The following is a 20239-nucleotide window of genomic DNA, read 5'->3' as shown; positions in this document are numbered from 1 at the left end:
TTTTGCAGGTGCATAAGTGGTACATGAAGAAGAATTCACTGCACTGTTGCGTCAGTAATGAGGGAACCTAGGTGCCTACCACTGGGAGGCACCTACCCGGTCATTCAGCAGGGTGGATGTACCCTATGCTTCTCAAACTTGAATGTGCATAGAGTCTTCTGGGGATCTGGTGATAATGTGGATTTTGACTCGGTTGGTCTGGGTCCAAGACTCTTTTTTTTCTAATACTCTCCAGGCAAGTCCCATGATGCTGCTCTCTGGACAACACTGAGAGAGGGAAAGGAATAACCTAGTGTAGTACCACTCGGCAGAACTTTCAGAGACGATGCACACCTTCTGCATCTCATTGTCCAACATGGCCACCATGAGGCACATGTAATTAGCGAGCACCTGACATACAGAAGCACTAAGGAATGGAGTTTTAAAGTGTAACCTATTTTAGCTAATTTTAATCAATACTTGATGGCCACACAGGGTTGACCTAGTGGCTACCGTATTGGACATCACACGGCTGCCATATCAGACAGCACACATCTACAGGACTCTGTGCCAGTCAGAAGCAATAAACTAGGTGGGCAAATAGCAGTGCAGGTCGATCACTAAAAGAGCACTTGATGAAATCTGACCACCTATTTAATGTATTCTAAACATATAACTTCCTTTGCACCTTGATCCACTGACTGTATAAAATGCTGTTGATTGTATTTGAGCTGTTATTTTGTACACCACTGAGAAAGAAAAAAGAGCTGCCAGTTTAATCGTGGCACGATGCCAAGGAATGATGTAAAGACTACAGTGCTCAGTTAGTTGTGAGATGCCCTCCAATTTCAGAAATGTTAAAAATGTGAAAGGAATGGGTTATGTACACGCACCAGCTCCCCATGAGGAATGCAATCAATATGTACTGCAGATGGGTACTGGTAAAAAATTATAAAAGATGGTACTCAACCATCCTAGCTGGGTTGTTGAGGTAGAAATTGGATTAATCTTTAATAGAAACAACTACATTTATTTAGCTTTATAGAAGGGTGCAAGCAGATAGTTACAGCATGAGCTGTACTGAGGCTTTTGCACGGAGGTACATCCTCACATCTTTCAAATTTTTTTTTATCTTGAGAAAGAGTGTTGCTGAATTTCTAAGTTGTCCAGGCTGGGCTTAAATGTGGGATCTTCTTGCCTCAGCCTTCCAGAGTGCTGTGATTATAGGCATGCTCTACCATACTCGATTTGGGCTGCATCATCTCTTCAGGGGCCAGAGGTACCCATATAGGACCTTCTTTTGTCCCCTTTCCCTACAGGGCCTGTATGGCTGCCACTTGTGACAGTCACACTGTGGTGTCTTGGACAAAGAGGGTGCGAGTTCCACAAACCCAGACATGGACAACATAAGGCTAGAAAATTGTCAGCCAATGTCCTTGATAAATGCGCATGCACAATCCTCAACAAAATACCAAAAAACTGGGTTCAACAGCATGTTAAAAGGATCAGCCAGGTATGGTGGTGCGTGCTTATAATCTCAGCACTCAGGAAGCTGAGGTAGGAGGATCACTGCAAGTTCAAGGCCAGCCTGGGCTACACAGTGAATTGAAGGCCAGTCTGAACTACAAAACCAGACCCTTTTTCAAAACAAAACAAACAAACAAAAAAAAACAAAAAGAAAAAGACAGAGAAAAAAATCATATCTCCCAATCAAGTGGGATTTATCCCGGGGGAATAAGCATTGCTCAATATAGACAAATCACTGGGATACATCATGTCAAGAGAATGAAGGATAAAGAAATTATGATCATTTCAATAAATGCAGAGAAACCACCTGACAAAATACAACATTCTTTCATAATAGGGACTCTTAATACGTTAGGTGCACAAGGAGTGTATCTTGGCATAAAAAATAAAGGGCATCTCTGGCAAGCCCATAGCTAACATACTCCATGGTGAACAGTTCAAAGCTTTTCCTCTAGGAGAAGATGCTCACTCTCACTGCTTCTGCTCAACACAGTAGAAGCCCTGGGCAGAGAAATTATTAAGCAGGAGAAGTAATAAAAGACATCCAAATGGGAAATAAAGAAGTGAGACGGTCTCCGCTGGCCTCAAACTTGCAATCCTCCTGACTCAGCCTCCCACATTCTGAGATTATGGGCTTTCCCCACCATGCCTGGCTCTTCACATGATCTAACGTATAGAAAATCCTGAAGAGTGCACCAAAAAATTCATGAGAACTAGTAAATGAACTCAGTAAAGTTGCAGGATACAAAATCAGTGTGCAAAAATCAACTGTGTTTCTATACACTAACAGCAAGGTATCAGAAAGAAAATAAGCAAAAAATTCACTTGTAATAGCACTAGAAATAATAAAATACCTAGGAGGAAATTTAACCAAATAGGTAAAAAATTGTACACAAAATTATGGAACTTTATTTTGGTGAACTTCTTTTGGGATTGAATCAAGGGCCTTCACACTGAGGTATATCCCCCACCTGTATTTAAATTTTTATTTTAAGATAAGGTCTTGCTAAGTATCTAAGTTGTCCACAAGTTGGCTTGAACTTGTGATCCTCCTGCCTCAGCCACCCAGAGGGCTGGGATTATAGTTGTGCACTACCATGCCCAGCTAAAACACTGATGAAAGAAATTGAAGATGGCACAAATAAATGGAAAGGTATCCTGTGTTCATGGACTTCAAGACATAACACCGTTAAGATGTCCATAGTAAGCAGAGTGCTTTACAAATCCAGTGCAATTCCTATCTAAGTTTCAATAGCATTTTTCACAGAAATAGAAAGAATAATCCTAAAATGTCCATGGAAACACACACACACACACACACACACACTTTGAATAGCCACAGCAATCTTGAGCAAGAAGAACAAAGCTAGAAGCATCACAGTGCCCAATTTTAAAATATACCGCACAACTATGGTAATCAAAACAGTGTGAAACATGTAGGTTGATAAGCAGAACAGTCTAGAAATAAGGTCATGCACTTTTAGTCAAGTGATCTTCTACAAAGATGCCACAAACGTACAACAGAGAAAAGGATAATCTCCAACAAATGCTGTGAAGAAAACTGGATATCCACATGGAGAACAATGCACTTGAAACCTTTCCTCACACCCTATTAAAAAAAAATCACCTCTAAATTCATCAAGGACTTAAGCATAAGACCTGAATCTGTACAACCAGCAGAACAAAGTTTCTTGACATTGGGGTGGACTCTGATTTTTTGGATATGACTTCAAAAGCTCAGGCAATACAAGCAAAAAGTAGACACATAGGATTTTATCACACTGGAAAAGCTTCTGTGCAGCAAGGGAAACAACCAGCAAAGTGAAAGATAACCTACAGAATGGGAGGAAGTATTTGCATATGCTTGAAAAGGAGTTATACTCAAAGTATATAGTATAAGGAACTCAATTCAATTGCAAGAAATCAAATAACACCACTGAAAAAATGGGCAAAAAAACCCTGAACAATCATTTCTCAAAAAAAAAAAAAAATGTTGAGCATGGTGCTGCACACCTGTCATCCCAGCACTCAGGAGGCTGAGGCAGGAGGATCACTGTGAATTTGAGGCCACTTTGAACAACAGACTGAGCTCAAGGCCAACCTGAACTATACAGTGAGACCTTGTGTCAAAACAAACAAACAAACAAACAAACAAATGACTAAGAGGTACATGAAAAGGTGCCCAGGAGCTGGGAACCACAGTGCATGTCTTTAATTCCAGGTCCTTGGGAGGTTGGGCCAGGAGGATCGCAGGTTTGAGCCTAACCTGGGCAACTTAGCAAGGCCCTGTCTCAAAATAAAAATAAATAGGGCTGGAGGAGTAGCAGAGTGGTAGAGCACTTGCTTCATGTACATGAGGTTCTATATTCCCAGTACTAAAAAAAAACAAAAACAAAAAACAAAAAAAAGAGCTCAGTATCACTTAGCAATCATCAGGTAAATGTAAATTAAAACCATAGTGAGCTATCACCTCACACTGTTAGGATGACTGGTGTGAAAAGGACAAGAGGACAAGTGTGGGGAAGGGTGCGGAGAAAAGGGATCCATTGTGCACTGTTGGCAGGAGTGTAAATATAGTCATTGTGGAAAGCACTAAGGAGGTTCTTCAGTAAATTAAAAATAGAACTACTACATAATTCAACAGTCCCACCTCTCCGTATGTATCCAAAGGAAACAAATCGGTATCTTCAAGAGATATCTGCACTCCCATGTTCGTTGCTGCGTTAGTCAGGATAGTCAAGGTAGGACACAATCTAAGCATCTGATGGAGGGTGGATGGACAAAGGATGATAGAGGTGTGTGGTGGAATGTTACTCAGCCTTAGGAAAGAGCCAGGCTGGGTGGTGCACGCCTGGAGTCCCAGCACTCTGGGTGGCTGAGGCAGGAGGACTGCAATTTGGAGGCCAGCCTAAGCCATTAGAGACTTGGTGAGATCTTATCTCAAAAAGAAGGTGGAGGAGGAGAAGGAAGAGGAAAACAAAGAGGAGGATGAGGAGGACAGCAAGAAGAGGGAGAGAAAAGGGGGATATCTTTCCATTAGTGACAATTGCTTCTGTGCAGCAAGGGAAACAACTAGCAAAGTGAAAGATAACCTACAGAATGGGAGGAAGTATTTGCATATACTACGAAAGAAGTTATACTCAAAGTATAGAGTATAAGGAAATCAATTTAATTGCAAGAAATCAAATAACCCCACTGAAAAAATAGGCAAAAAAAACCCTGAACAATCATCTCTCAAAAAAAAAAAAGTTGAGCATGGACAGCCCTGGAGGCCATCATATTAAGTGGAATAAGCCAGACACAGGAAGAAATACTACATGATGTCACCCATATGTGGCACCTGACAAGTGACAGTGTGCCTACCAGAAGCTGGAGGGCAGTGGGAAGCTTTTGGGCTGCTATAGTGACACGGGGCCCAGACTGCTACCTAAGGGCTCCAGTACCAAGGAGTCCCCCACAGGATATGAGGCTATTCAACCTCCTACGACATCCAAACTCTGTGGTGTCCAAGTACAGAAGTCAGGGACAGACGTAGAAACCGTGGGTCCTCATCCTCTGGCAGAGGCGTCCGGGGTTGCTCTGGTAAGGGTCTAACAGTGGCTGTCCAGGAAATGAAGCTGAGGTGCATCTGCAGTGCCTTCCAACTCGTTTGTTGGTTGGTTCATTTGTTTGAGACCAGGTTTCACTGTATAGCCCAGGCTGGCCTTGAACGCACTATGGATGTACTTATTGACTATATTGTTATAGTATTTAATCATAAGTTAATGGAATTTAGTTTTTAATAGTGACTGTATTTCTAGCAAGTGGCTCTTAAACACCTGAAAATTTGCCAGGAGGTCTTTTGTGAGCTGGCCCTGGTGTACCGCGCAGCCCGCATTCAATGACCTTTTCACTCACGGGGACTCTGCTTTACTTCTAAATTTTGTTTTTGGATTTGTTTACTTTTCTGTTTCCCCCTATAGAATACTGAATCTTTTCTTTCTCTTTGTATGCGTGTGCTTGCACGTGTGTGGTACTGGACGTTGAAACCAGGGCTTTCTTACTGAGCTACACCCCTAGACTATTTTATTTTGTATTTTGACACAGTGTCTTGCTGAGTTGCTAGGTTTCCCAGGTTGAGCTCAAACTTGTGATCTTCCTTCTGTCAAATATTTCACTTAATTTTTTATTAGCACATATGCAGTACATGATGTTAATGTTCCCTGTGTGGAGTTCGGGCATGTACACAGCACGTCTTTAACTGCTTTTGTCTCCTTCCTCTCTCCTCCCTCCATCTCTTGCTCCCCTTCCCATCTGAGAAAGATCGATCTCCTAGTTCCTATTATCTGTCTTTTATTATGTTCTTTATTTAAAACTTGAGTTTCTCATAGAAGAGAAACCGTCTGATATGAAAGCTTATGTGCTTGATTTATTTCACTTAACATTATGGTCTCAAGGTGCGTTCATTTCCCTACAAAAGACTCAAGTCTATCCTTTTGCATTGTGGAGTAGTGCTCTGTGGTGTATAAACACCACATTTTCTTTACCCACTCATCTATCAATGGGCATATAGGTCATGTTCAAGATTTTGCTGTTATGAGTTGTGCTGCTATAAATGTGGGCATGGGGACTGGGGATTTAGCTCAGTGGCAAAGCGCCTGCCTGGCAAGTGCAAGGTCATGAGTTCGATTCCTGGTACTGGAAGAAAAACGAAAAACAAACAAAAAAAAAAACAACAGTAAACATGGGCATGCACGGATCACTGCAAGGCGATGTCTTTAACTCTTGGGAAGATACCTGGAGGGGGAATAGCTGGTGCATCAAGATATCAAATAATAAAACGTGCTGGCAAGGCTGTGGGGAAAACCCTCCTATAATTGGTGGGAATATAAACTGGTACAGCCACTTTTGAAATCACTATGGAGAGTCCTCAAAAGACTAAAACTAGACATTCCACTTGACCTGACTATTCCACTTGAGATCCTCCTGTCTCAGCTTCCCAGAGTGTTGGGATTATAGGCACGTACCACTGCTCCTGGCTAGAATCCAGGATCATTGAGGGCAGGGATTCTGAATGACTTGTTCACAGCTCTTCCTCCAGCTCCTAGGGCCACATCTGGAGGTTCTCAATAAATAGACCGATCCCTGTGTGGAACATGCCGTGAAAGCAGAAATGAGAATGAGATTCCTAACACAACGGGTCTATGCGCCGTGGAAACAACTCCATAGACCTGCATGCTTTCCCAGCATGCGCAGAATGAAGCCCATTGGTGTCTCCTGGCTGTGGGAGGGGAACTGGGAATGGGGGGTGAAAATAAAGGAATAAGTGAGAAGGCTGCCTGGGCCTTGGCGTCGGGAGGGGATGAGCTCAGCTGCCCTCACCTGAGGCCGCTCTGGGACAGGTGGGGCTACATTTGCACAGTTTCCTGGGAAACAGAGCATCTCCTTGCCTGGAGGAGAGGAGGCTCAGAGGGGCAGCCCTGATCCAGGCCCGACTGCAGGGCTCCTGGCATGGACAGAGGGGGCCGCTGGGCCCTGGGAGCCACACCCGGGGTCACTGTGCACAAGGCTTTCTGGGGAAACAAGTGAAAAGAGGAGTGGAGTTAGGGGTTGTACGGCTTTTATTGCTCCTTGCTTGGTTTTGAGAGACAGGAAGAGTTTTGAGAATTGTCTTCTTATGGGTACGATGTGAGGATAGTGCTTGGGCTCCTCCCTGCTGTGCCCAAGGGGTCCTGCGCAACGTCAGGGCCACTGTGGGGGTAGGGAGGGAAAACCTGAACAACTGCTCTGGGAAAGGGGGCGGAGTTGGGAGTGAGGGTGAGGATGCAGGGCCAAAGCCCCGGGCCCGAGGGAGGAGGGCTGGGGACACACACAGGGCCAACCCAACGGATGAACAGTGACCCTATGGTCCTTGACCCCGCATTGTTCTCTGGATCCAGCTTTGGTACTTGCACAGGTTGGTGTAGACCCCTGGGTAGCCAGCCAGGGCGCAGCGCTCCATCCCCCAGGACACGAGGCCCTGGAGCTGTCCTTCACACACAAGGGGTCCCCCAGAGTCACCCTGAGTAGGAAGAGGGGGAAGGGCAGAGATGGAGACAGAGGTGTGGACGGGAAGGGAGGTCGGCTGAGACACCACCGTCTTCCCCAGCTCCGAGCCCAGGCTGGAGAAGGCCCTGGGTCCTGTCCCCACAGGGCCCTGAGTGCTTTGTCTGTCTCCCAGGCTCTGTGCTAGCCTCTGTCCCTGGGGTCCTCCCGTCTTTGCTGAGCTGCAGAACAATGTGTCTTTTTTCATCTCTCCCATCTCTGCCTCTTTCAGAGATATACTCGGGTTTCCAGAGGCCCCAGCATGGTTTTTCAAATTCCTCTACTGGGGGCACCACTCTACACCCTTGCCATGGGCCACTGCATCCAATTCCACCAACCCTAGGGGTGCTATTCCCTTAGCATGAGGAACTGAGGCCTACAGGGATTAAGAGCGAATTGCACAGGGCTCCCACTCTCTGTCCTGAGGTTTCCTTCCCCAGCCACCTCACTGGCTTCCCGCTCCTGGGCTCCTTTGGTACTACAGGCCCAGCCCCAAACAACCCCTTGACCAGCTCCCACCCTGGCCTCACCTGACAAGAGTCCTTCCCACCCTGGGGGACTCCAGCACAGACCATTCCGGCAGTGATGGCACCAGGATAGGCCTGCTGGCAGGCTTGATCTGAGAAGATGTTGATATTCACACACTGCAGAGCATTGGGGTACCTGGCTGAAGGAGGGGGACACCAAGGGTCATAACGGGTCAGTCTTCCCTTAAAACCCAGGGGTCCAGCCTCCTCCCTCAGACCCAGGTCCATGCCCAGCCTCCTCCCTCACACCTGGGAGTCCAGGCCTCTCCTTCCAGGATTTAGCTGTCTTTACCAATAGGGCTGGATGTGGTGCCCCAGCCCGACACACGGCAGGGTGTTCCGGGGCTGGCGCAGGACTGGGCCAGGCCGATGGGTCTCACTGCCCGCCCGATGCGTGCTGGGTGCCTCAGCTGCAGCAGCATCAGGTCGCTGTCGTGGGTCCTGCCGTTGTAGCTGGGGTGTGGCACCTGGCGCTGCACCCGCAGCACTTGCTGGGTGGCCTCCCACCTCCTCAGGTTGTGCTTGCCCAGGGAGACATGAAGGATCCTGGCCCAAGACCCCCAAGAGTAAGGCCGCTTACAGTCAGACCCAGGGACCCGCTCCCAGCCCCACTCCCTTCCCCTGGTGATGAATTTTCCCCTGAGTCCAACCCTCTTCCCTCAGCTGCAGGCTGAGAGCTTTCTGGGCTCCAGGGCCTTCTCTTGGGCCTGTGCATTCTCTCTTGGCCCAGCCCCACCAGGGGCCCCCTTCTTCTTGGGCTGTGCTCTGGCCCTTTGCTTAGGTATAAAACCATAGTTGGGGTTCTTGACGCAATTCCAGAGGCCAAGTTCTAGGCTCTGAGTTCTAAATGAGACCCCTAGGTTACAGCTCCAGGCTCTGAATCAGAGTTGACGGGGTCAGCTCCTTCCTCATTCTACAGGGGCTCTCGTGCTAGCCATTTTCCCATCTTGACTCTAGGCTAGGATGAGGATTCTAGATCACACCTGCATATATGGCATGATTTCCAGATTCTGACGCGAGCTTTCTGTTTTAGGATGAACTGAGGGCTTTATTTTGAGCTCTGCACTGTGCCTTGGGTTTGGGTTCTAGATTCTGGTGTGAGCTTCCAGTTAGAGGGTAGGGTGAAGATTCCACATGCACAGTGGATTGTGACCTGAGCTAACGGATTCTGGGTCCTCACATGAGTTCGTTTCTGGTTGAGCTCTGGGTTCTTGATGAAGCTTTTACGGTCTCAGATTTGGACAGTGGCTTGAAATCTGTGACCTGGTTAGGCTCACGTTTCCAAATATAAGTCCAAACTCTTCTTTATAGAACAGATTTTTTCAAACTGAATGATAGGTTATAATCTGGGCTCTGGATTCTAGACTGGTCTAAGTTTTTGATCTTAGGTGGGCTCAAAGTTCCAGATGGAGCTTTAGGTTACGATGTGAATCTAAGAATCTAGAGAGTAATTTTTTTCCTGGGCTTTATATTCTAGCATCTGTGCTGAGCTCCAGTCTCTGGGTTCTAGACTGAACTCCAGTTTATGGCATTGGATCTCGCTTATAGGCACCAAGTGGGCTCTAGTCTGGATTTTGACTTCAAGGCTAGGGTCTGGGTTCTAAGCTCAAGCCCAAAGTCTGCAAGGGGATCGGGGTTACTATGGAGCTTCAGACTATCGCCTGAATTCTGGCATTTACGCTCTGGATGGAGGTCTAGGTTGTAGACTCCTCAAAGAGGAGCTGTAGACTAGATTTTGACTTAAGCCTGGCGTCTGGAACAGGCTCCAGGTTTGGGCTCTAATCCTACAGTCTTGTGTTCCAGCTGTGAAACGGTTGCGGATTTCTGTCTAGACTGTATTTTCTGATTTGAGGTTTGGGTTCTAGGTAGCGTTCTGAGTTTCTGAACGTAGACTGTGCCCTGAATTCAATCACCAGTCTGGAATGGGCCACTTTGAGTCTCAATATGGATGGATCTCCAGGGGCTGGGGATTTAGCTCAGCGGCAAAGCGCCTGCTTGGCAAGCGCAAGGTCGTGGGTTCGGTTCCCGGTACTGGAGAAAAACCAAAAAAACAAGCTAAAATAAAATAAAATAAAATATGAATGGATCTCCAGGTATATGTTAAACTCTAAACTGGTTTATGGGTTCCAAGGTGCTGACCGGCTTTCAGAATCTAAACTGCATTCACGATTTATGGACTGGATTCCATATCTGATCTATGTCTTTCACTCTAGGATCTTCCCTAGATCCCAGAACAAGAGCCAGCCACTCTGCTGGGTTCCACACAGGGCTCTGGGTTCTCAGCTGTGCCCTGGGGCTCTGTGGAGTCTAGAACTCGCTTGGCATAAGAACAAAGAAGGGGAACACTCACGGGCGGGCACAGTGAGCGGCCGTGATGACCCACTGGTCTGACAACAGGACCCCTCCGCACAAGAACCGACGCCCAGCCCCAGCCAGAAGAGCCACCTGCCACGGCTGGGAGTTCCGGATGCAGGGATAGCCACCAATTATCTTGCTATCATCTGCTGGGCTCTGAGCCATGGCTAGAAGGAGACAGGGATGGGATGTGAAAGCAAGTGAACAAACGCTTTCCTTTCCCAACTCAACAGAATGCCCAGTTGATGAAGTGCCTTCCTTCCGGTCTAACCCTTCAGCCATGTCCTCTTTCAGCCCCACCAATGTAGTATCTATGCACCATTTTCCCCTCAGACAAGCACGGAGTTTTTGGACCTCTCCCTTCAGTCACTTTCACGCATCTAACACTGTGTCCACAGCTACCGAAACACCTACAGCCTCAGCTCCACCCCCCCAGGACTACTTTCTAGCCTCACTCCTCAACTTGCTACACTCCCCCCCAGACCTTCCCCCACATGCCCACGGAGCTCCCTGTCTCTTCCCCCACTTTCCCACACCGTGCGGCCCTCCAGGAGCCACCATCTGACCTCCACTTCCTCCACCCACCAAGCACCACCACCACCACCTCCAACGCTCACCGCTTCTCCCGCTTCATGCTGACCACAACCACCTTTCCCGGATTATTTCTTCCCTGACCTGCTCAGGGGAAGGCTCTCTGAGGACTCTGTTCCCATAGGATCCATGCAAGACCTCAGAGTTCTCCCTGATTCCTTACTTATTGCCCCAATCTCCTACCATGGCCTCTGTCCCCAACGCCCCCATCTCCTACCATTTCCACAGCTCAGGTCATCAGCCTCCAGCCCAGGCTACCCCTACTCATTCTCTGCAGCCTGCCCTTGAGCAGTCTCACTCCCAAAGCCTTTCACCAGCTTCCCAGGGGCCCATCTCCCTGCACCCCACGGTTCTCTTACCTACAGCCAGGACTTGGAGTGCGGACAGCAGGAGGAACATCCCAGGGCTGGCTAGGGGTTAGCGATGCAGAGGGAGAGAAGGAAGCCACAAGAGAACCAGGGGTTGAGGCCACTCACACAGAGACCCTGACCCTTAGAGGCATGGAGCTGGGACAGAGGTAGAGGCTGGAGACTTCAAGGGCAGGGTCAGGAGGGAGGATGCTGAGCAGGCTCCGTTCCCCCAAGCCTGGTGCATGAAGGAGGTAGAGATGGTGTCACTTCATAGTCAAGTCGGCAAAGCCTTTTATCCAGGTCTGAGCAGCTGGCCCTGCCCCCCACCGCCCTTCTTCTGACATTCCATTTTTATTGCCTGGTTTCCCTGCCAGGACTCTTGCTTTCCCTGCCCTTCCACCCCTTCCTGGTCACAGAAGCAGCCACAGTTGTTAACAAGAACCCGCCCCTGAAAGATGCTATAATCTGGAAGGAATCTGGGAAGGACGACCCTGGGGCAGGGTGGACCGGGCGGGTGCCCTGTTCTGGCAGCAGAGATTTGGTGGTAGACTGGTGAAATCGGGGCGAGGGCTCAAAGGAAGGGGCTGGGATGCAGGAAACCACAGAAGGAGCGTGAGAGGCTGGAGGATGAAGGGGAAGTAAGATATGAAGGTAGAGAGACCAGAGTGAAGGAAATACAGGCACAGCAAGAGCGGTGATGGAGGTGAAGGGCGGTGAGGAGAGAGGTGGAGAAAGAGGGGAAGAAAATGTAGATGGGAAAGTGGGGGGAGCCAGACACAGGGATCGGGGTGGCCCAGTGACACGTGCAGAGGTAGCACGGTTGGCTAGGGAGACAGAGAGAGCGCCAACCCCAAGATGGCGGCAGTGGTACGGACAGGAACAGGCAGAGAAGGAACTGGCGATAGATGGGAGGAGGAAGGGACAAGTCAGGCAGGTGACCTTGGGGAGGCTCTGGGACCAGTGGTACCAACAGGGGAAGGGGACACAGACAGAGGAGCTGGGGCTTGGTCACTACAGAGGCCAAGGAGAGAGGGAGTCCAGGAAGGGACAGGGGAGAGATGGGCAGGAGGCCCTGAGGGTCCCCATAGTTCTGAGGTGTGAGGATCAGGGCCCTCAGCAGGGAGGAGGAGGGTCAGCACCAGGAGCGGTGGTACCTAACTTGGGCCCTGCAGATGGGTGGGGAAGAACAGGGTGCATAGGCTGTCAGAGCTGGAGACCCAGGGAGAGGGGACAGAGACCCAGGGAGAATGGACAGAGACTGAGAGAGGGAGGGGCAGAGACCCAGGGAGAGGGGACAGAGACCCAGGGAGAGGGGACAGAGACCCAGGGAGAGGGGACAGAGACTGAAAGAGGGAGTGGACAGAGGCCCAGGGAGAGGGGACAGGGACCCAGGGAAAACAGCGTGGGTTGGGTGGGATGATGAGAGGTCCAGCCTGCCTGTAGGGGGCCCTGCACTGAGGGCTGCATCCTGACTTGGGGGAGGGCCTGCTCTCCACAGCCTTCCCCCAGCCTCTTCAATTCCCTAATGATTATAATTTGTCTCTGGGCCTTGGCAGCCCCACACCTGGACCACGTGTTGACTCAGAAGGCTTCCTCCCGCACTCTCCCTCCCTTCCCCTGGGACAGCTCCCAGCTACTTTCCTCCTAGGCTGTGCCACAGCTGCAGCCTTTCTTTGCCCAGGGGCCTAAAGAATCCTCTGGGAATGCAGGGATGGGGTGGCATGAGGGAGCTGACCCATAGTATGGGTCAGCTGTGTGCGTGTGTGTGGGGAGGGTACTGGGGATGGATCCTAACGTCTGCACACTGAGCTACATCCCCAGCCTTTTTTATTTATATATTTTGAGGCAAGGTCTTGCTAAGTTGTTCAGGCTGGACTCAAACTTGAGGTCCTCCTGCCTCAGCCTCCCGGACTTCTGGGATTGCAGGTGTGCACCACCACGTGTGACAAGTTCTGGGTCTTGATGTGGTGGCCGTGGTTACCAGAACTCACACTGAGATAAAGTGACACGGACTCCCACACCCGCGGGCACGTGCACACACACAAACAGCTGCCTCCAAACAGTGAATGTGGGGTGAAGCCTGCAGTCTAGGTAACAGTACGGCAGCTACATGGGTTTCCTGGTTTGCATACACAAGATATCCCCCTTCGGGGAAGGTGTGGAAGGGCACATCAGACTCCCTGCTCTGTATTTGCAACTTCAGGTTAGTCTATAAGTAACTCAAAATAAAGTTAAAAACAAAATGGAAATCTTCTGCCTAGAAAGAAGTGTGCTTAAGGGAAGCCCTGGTGAACCCACGGGGTGCCCAGGCCAGGCTGGGGATGTGTCGAAAAGAGGGGCTTCCCAGGGAGCTGCCGGTGCGCCATGGCCACAGCTGGGCTCCTCGCTCCTCTTCCCCCATATGCTAAACTGAGGGGTCCTGTGCCCCTCTCTCCCAGCCCGCAGAACAGGGTCCTCTCGCCTTAGACGGGTCCTCCATGCAGAGCTGATGGCTGCATGAATGAATGAACGAACACACAGCCCCAGTCCTCGCCTGCATGAACTCACCATCTCGTAGCACCGCCAAAGCAGCAGCGTGAAACTCAGCCCAGCATCCTGTGCCCGAGGGAGCCCTGGGTGTGGGGAAAAGGCTTCAAAGTGCAGCAGGTGAACAGGAGTTTGCCAAGGTGTCAGGAGTGCGGTGGGAGCTTGGAGCCAGAGCTCAATGTGGGACAGAGAAGAGGCTGGACAGTCGGGGTCCAGATGCAGAGGGGCTGAGTCCCAGCTGAGGGGAGGGCGCAGGGCGTGGTTCTGAGGAGGGAGGGAGAGAGGGTCTGGGGCTAGGAGGCTGGGTGGGGACAGTGGCTGGTCGTGCAAACTCCACAACTTCCCGGTCTCCCGGGTGCTCTGCACAGCCAGGCGATGTGTGATGTCTTCTTTTCCACTGCTGTTTGCTTTAAGGAAATTGTTACTTTATCGTGGTAAAACATTTGAGACCTTAACCATCTTGAGTGCAGTGCAGTGGGACTAAGTACTTTCACCCTGTCGTGCAGCCACCGCTCCTGTCTGTCTCCCCAAAGTTTTTCACAGTCCGCCACTGAAAGTCTGCATCGACTGAACAATCACTTCCTGCTTCCCCCGCTTCCAGACCCCGGAAACCACCACCCTTCTCTACGCACTTGGTACCTCCAGGTTCCCTGTATATTAGAATCTGTCCTTTCGTGTGTGGCTTGTTTTACTTAGCATAATGTCCTCATGATTCACCAGATTGCAGCACTTCTCAGAATTTCCTTCCTTTTAAAGGCTGAGTAATATTCCCTATGTGGACATACCACATTTTGTTTACCCAGATACATTTTTTGTGTGGATTAATATGCTCTCTCCATCTTTCCCTTCCTCTCTCCTGTCTGCCTTCCTTTTCCTTCCCTTCCTCCTTTCAACCCATATTTGTTGAGCACCTACTATGCATTCACCCACTCACCCACCCGTTTGTCATGCTTCTAGTTACTGGGAAAACACTAATGAACAAAATAGACCAAGAACATGCTTGAAGTGCCTCATACTCTTGAAGAAAAAGAAAATGAATACAATACGTAATGGTATGAGCTACAAGAGCTGAGGAAAGACGAGTGAATGCACAGGTTCTGGGGAGTCCTCAGCAGGACCAGCACGGCTGGCGTGGAGTGGAAGGCGAAGGTACAAAGGTCATGGGAAGTCTGGGCTCCTCAGCATAGGCAGTGTGGGGTCCCCACTGCACAGACTGGGAAACCGAAGCTGGGAGGAAGCGGCCTGTCTGAGGCCCCTCGGCAGGAGGTAGCGTGCAAACTCCACAACCATCCTAAGCCTTTCTTCTCTTGGTCCCATGGCAAGCACTTACTTGCATGTGTCCAACAGGATTTTAACGTGTGACAGATGGATTAACTCACGATCCTTCCCTCACGGCGTGAGAACGCGGGCGGCCCTGAGTTGCTCTGTGGCCCTCACAAGACGGAGCTGGGTCACTGACCAGGTTGCACAACGCTGAGAGGTGGCCTCCCTCCCAGCCCAGGCAGGAGCTCTTGGCCCCCGGGAGATGGGGCGGGGCGTGCAGCAGCCGAGCGGTGGGGTTAGCAGCAGACAAGGGCAAAGACACCTCTTCCATTGTTGCAGGAAGGAAGGAGGAAAGGGCGGCTGGGGTGTGAGTCAGGCGGCAGGAAGTCCGGGCTCCTCCAGTGGTTTCTGTTTTCTCCGGCAAGATGGCAGCTAGCAGATCTCAGGGGGCGCCTGGGCAGGTGGGGGCTCGGGAGGCTGAGGGCAGCGGAGGGCAGGAGTGGGCACTGGGCGCAGGGAGCGAGGATGGAGGGGACTTGGCGGGGAGGCCAGTGTCCTCGGGGTGGAGCAACAGGAAGGGCAGAGCCACCCACAGCGTCCGACGCAGGGAGGCTGTGGTCAGGGAGCGGGCTGTGGGGCTCTGCGGGTTCACAAGTGGAGACAGAGGCGGTGGGTGTGGCCGTGGGAACGGATGGGGTGGGGGCGGGGGTCTCTGGCCCTGGGAAGCTGGGAGTGCCCTTTTCTCATGGGTGCCCTGACTGCCTGTGTCTCTGCGTACACCATCAGGCAGGGGGCCAAGAGCCTGGCACACACGGGCACTCGATGAGGTCCGGGGCCCCCGGGTACCGTGAGCAGGGGAGGACACTGGCCTTATCAGATGCAGCTTGTGCAAGAGGCAGAGCCAGGACTTGAATCCAGATCAACTGGGTGTTAAACTCCCTGCCAGTATCCCCAGACAGAGCCCCGGCTCCCAGGACACTGTGCAGAAAGAGTGTATGTGGAGGAGCAGACAGGGACCCCTCTGCCTTCCCCGGGCCCCAGCAGCTCCGGTTGGCGATACTTTAGGACCCACTGTGCGCTATGCCTCGATTCTCCCTCTGCCTGCGCACGATGCCAGCTCCCAGACAAGGAGATGGGGGGACAGCAGGTGCCCACAGCTGCAGCTGAGCGAGCGGCAGTGTTGGGATTCGAACCCCAACCCACCGCACTCCGTGCCTCTCCGCTGTGGGTCCCGGGCGGCTCTTTGCTGATTGCTCAGAAGTGTCTCAGTCAGCTTCCCTACCTGCCGCCTGCCAGGCAGCCCCTGTGTGTGAACCTGGGGCCCTCCATCTCCGACCCCACTGACTCCAGTTTCAGCCCCGTGGTCCCCCTGACCCTCCGAGCCTCCCTCTGTCCTTCTCAGCTGCTCACCTCACACCCGGGAGTGCTCCCTGACTCCCGGCTTGCTCCCGCCCCCCCCATTTGACAACTCCGGTCACCTCATCTCCTGCACAGACCACAGAGCATCCGCCCTCTCACTCCTGCCCCGCGCCCTCGCCGCTGGCCGTGCCCTCACCTCTCACCTGCACAGGTGTGACAGCATCTGAGCTGGCCTCGGCTTCCACCTCAGCCCTCCCGCCCCAGGCTTGGCTGTTCTGCACTGGGCTAACACCCAAAAGCCACAGCAGCTTGCTGAGCCCCGCTCCAAACCCTTCGGGGTCTCCACTGCGCTGTCATAAACCCTACAGGTCCCCGAGCACCTTGCCTGGCATCTGTCTGTCCGTCCAGCCTCGCCTCTCCATTGGAACTGTGCCTCAGACTTCTGGGCGTCCTTGATGGTCTCCATCTGGCAGGTGCCTTCCTGCCTCAGGACCTTTGTCTGTGCCATTCCCCGCTGCCTGGGACTCACCTCCCTCCACTCTGCCCATTCCCCTGCTTCAGATCTCAGCCCGGAGGTCGCCTTCTGCGCACCTTCTCAAGCCTGTGTTCTCTTCTAGTTCCTGTCTCAGCCCTGGCTGGTTTCCTTCCTGGCTTACTTTAATCTGCAGCTGCTTTGCGTTTGCTTCTCTGTTGTCACATTTTGCTCTGTGGCACCAGCGCCATTGGACGACCCTTGTGTTTTACTCAGCTTGTCTCCCACGAGGGTCAGCTCTCACAGGGCCGGGGTCTGCTCGGCTCAGCGCACCGTGGGAGGAGCAGCGCCTCTCTCACCGGGCTTCCCCAGGGCAGCGGCCTTGCTCACCTCCACCACTGCGCTGCCTGGCCCCCAAGGCCTGGCCTGGCACCTGGCACGGCTGTGTGATGCCGTCCTGGAGCCTGTTTCTCCCCAGAACCTCTGCTTCTGCCGCCTCCACCCCTTCCGGCCTCACGGAGGCATCCAGCCACCCAGTGCAGAGCAGCACCCAGGGGTGGTGGTGGGGGAAGCTCGGTCTCCCAGGCTGGCTTCCAAAGCGCTGCTGGGGGAGGCTGCTCCCGAGCCCAGGGCTGGGAGGCTGGCGTCTCAGACCCACTGCCACGGTCAGCAGCATCAAAGGCCTCCGGTGCCCACGTAGGGGTTTCCCGTGGCCACGGGCCTCAGCCAAGGCCGTTCCTGGCCTTGGTCGCCGACAGAGACCTCCAGCCCGGCTGTGGGACCGTGTTTCCCGGGGCTGCGCCCCCTGCCACAGCAAGCCTTGCCCGCCCTCCACGTTTCCGTCCCTTCCTCCAGGGCGCACAGTGGCCTCTGCCTCAGGTCAGGGGAGGGCACCCTTGGCATGCCTAGGTGACATCTTGTGGCTTTACGTCTTTGAGTCAGGGAGGGGCTCCACTTCCAGCCCTTGGGCAGCACTCAGGTCCCACCCGGGCCCTCTGCTCAGATCACGGCCCTGGACACACAGCTGGCAGCGGGTCTGAGCCCCTGCCCCGGAGCCCCTGCCCAAGGCCGCTGCCTGCCCTGCTCTCTGCCCTCCGCCTTTGTCCCTCCCTCTTCCCTTCCGCAGCTCGCTCTTACTCACTCGCCTGGGTCTCGGCTTCAACGCCACCTCCTCCAGGAAGCATCCATGACGCACGCCGCCGAGCCGGGCGCCCCACCTCTGGGCTCCCCCGTGTCCTCCCTAAGCCTCTGGGTGGCGCACAGCCCTGTGGTCTCGACTTGCCAGTGCCCGTGCCCACCTCCTGCCCTAAACAGGGCGCCCATCGAGGGCCGGGCCGGCGGCTGACTCAGCTTAGTTTCCCGACCGCTCCAACCGCTCCGCGGGGCAGTCTCTGGGAGGCAGCAGGAAGTGCTTGCGGCGTGAACAGAGCATGATCCTTATCTTTCCCTCCTCGGAGAGCCTGCACCTTTGTTCCACCCCTCTCAAACCCAAAGGCAGCCCGGGAACCCGCCTGCTCCGGCCTCCCCTCCGAGCGCAGGGAGCGCTGCGTGCTGCCCCTTCCGGGAACGCTCTTCCCAGCGCTGGTCCTCGTGCACAGGTCCTTGACTGAAGCCACCTTTCCGGGCCTCCGGCCACCCCATCTAGATGCACACAACGCGCTCCTGTCCCACACTGTCACCACCTCACCTGCTATACACACTACTTGTTTGCTAAATCTTTGGCGAGGGCAGGTGGTTTAAGTTTTGCTCACCGCTGTCCCAAGTTGTACCCAGTCAGTGTTTGCGGAACATGTGAACATGAGACTCTTCAGGGCAAAGTGTCCGTGTTCCTGCGGGCCCTGACGAGCTCTGCTGATCCGTCTCCGTTTCTTGGGGCCTAGCTGGGAGTCCAGGAGGGACCAGGGATGCGGAGTTCCTATCCGGCCTTGGAAGATCTGCTGTCCCGGGCCACCTGCTGCACAGGCGAGGGCACAGTGGCCCCTAGCGGCCACAGCTCGCAACAGCAGCTTTTCAGGCTCTGCAGAGGCCTCACTAAGGCAAAGGGCTTCGCTAGCAGAAACAGCAAGCAAGCAAGGCGTGGTGGTACAGACCTAACTCCAGCACTGAGGGAGGCTGAGGCAGGAGGATTGCGAGTCTGAGCCCGGCCACGGGCTCGAGTCCCTGTACCAAGCTGGGGGTGGGAGGTAGCTAGTGCTCAGGGAGCTCACTAAATGTCAGGCGCTCCCCTAAGCACCCACGCGCACTTATTTCAACCCGCTGCCTCCTCACGTGGAAGGAGAAACTACGGAGCAGGCAGAAAAGGCCCCCGTCCCAAGCCACACTGTGACTCAGTGGCACACCTGCCACAAGAACCTAGGTCTTCTGGCAGGTCTACAGCCCTTGCTCCCTTCCTGGTGTGCTGCTGTGTGACCTTGGGGAAGTTACTTCACCTCTCTGGGCCACAAGTATAGCCTTCGTCAAACTAGGGATACAGCTCCACCCCCAATGTCACTGCGCAAAGGAGGACGCTTGGCATGGTGCCTGCCAAACACGCAGCCTCCTAGTATGGATCTTAATCGTCTTGCGCCCCCTACAGCCCGTTCTCCTCACAGCACCCAGAGTAAGTTTTTAAAAGCGGAAATTGGATGGATTCCTGGCCCCAAGGCCCTCCAGACACTTAACACCAGGTTTAGAATAAAATCCAAGATCCGGGAGTAGTGGCCATTCCTGAAGCCTGGGAGGCTGAGGCAGGAAGACTGCAAGTTCAAGCCCAACCTGGACAATTTGTCGAGACTGTCTCAAAATATACAGGAGAAGTTCTTAAGGAACGTTTGTTAAGTGAAAAGCCGATGCTCTGTGACCCTGAGATAACACTGGGGGAGGCAGAGCAATGCCCTCCGGCCCAATCTAATAAGGCAAGAGGAGACCAAGTGGTTTGCATGGCCGCCCAGTGAGGACAGGACCACGGGCTGGAGCTTGGCGTGTCCACTGCCCAGGGCTGGGAGGGAGGAGTCTTCCCATTGGTCAGGAGGAAGCTTCAAGGTCTCGCCTTCCTGTGCTGCTGGACAGCGACGCTCAAACCCAGCGCCCTCTGGTGGCCAGACCTTGGTATGAACAGCCAAGTCCACCACCGGTTCTTCAGCACCTCGGAGTCCTTCCAAGAGGGCTTTGGTTTTATTTTCAGAGGAGAACACGGGAGATCAGAAAGCTTTAGCCAGCAGCCCAGGCCCCTCCACCTCTGCCTCCGA

At 52.6% G+C, this 20239-nt stretch overlaps 1 protein-coding gene across 4 annotated transcripts in view; it reads right to left on the bottom strand.

Moving 5' to 3' along the window:
• Positions 1–20233, bottom strand: part of LOC102021806 (kallikrein-13) — a 35128-nt gene extending 14895 nt beyond the window's left edge. The window contains exons 1-6 of one of the 4 annotated variants that reach the window (XM_005412713.2): positions 18154–20233; positions 11402–11627; positions 10447–10618; positions 8389–8642; positions 8100–8236; positions 7089–7546 (exon numbers count right to left, since the gene is read on the bottom strand). In XM_005412713.2, the coding sequence (XP_005412770.1) occupies positions 7388–7546; positions 8100–8236; positions 8389–8642; positions 10447–10618; positions 11402–11441 (762 nt within the window). In that variant the 5' untranslated portion in view covers positions 11442–11627; positions 18154–20233 and the 3' untranslated portion in view covers positions 7089–7387. Of the gene's footprint in view, positions 1–7088; positions 7547–8099; positions 8237–8388; positions 8643–10446; positions 10619–11401; positions 11628–15248; positions 18092–18153 lie in introns of those variants that run through there. The other 3 variants (XM_013508923.1, XM_013508922.1, XM_013508921.1) reach the window with 3 other exon arrangements.
• Positions 20234–20239: the final 6 nt, after the last annotated feature.

This window comes from Chinchilla lanigera, unplaced genomic scaffold, assembly GCF_000276665.1.
Source record: "Chinchilla lanigera isolate Chin_1 unplaced genomic scaffold, ChiLan1.0 scaffold00157, whole genome shotgun sequence".
Classification (NCBI taxonomy): Eukaryota; Metazoa; Chordata; class Mammalia; order Rodentia; family Chinchillidae; genus Chinchilla; species Chinchilla lanigera.
Note: the sequence above shows the minus strand (reverse complement) of the source record. Positions and strands in the feature narration are given on the sequence as shown.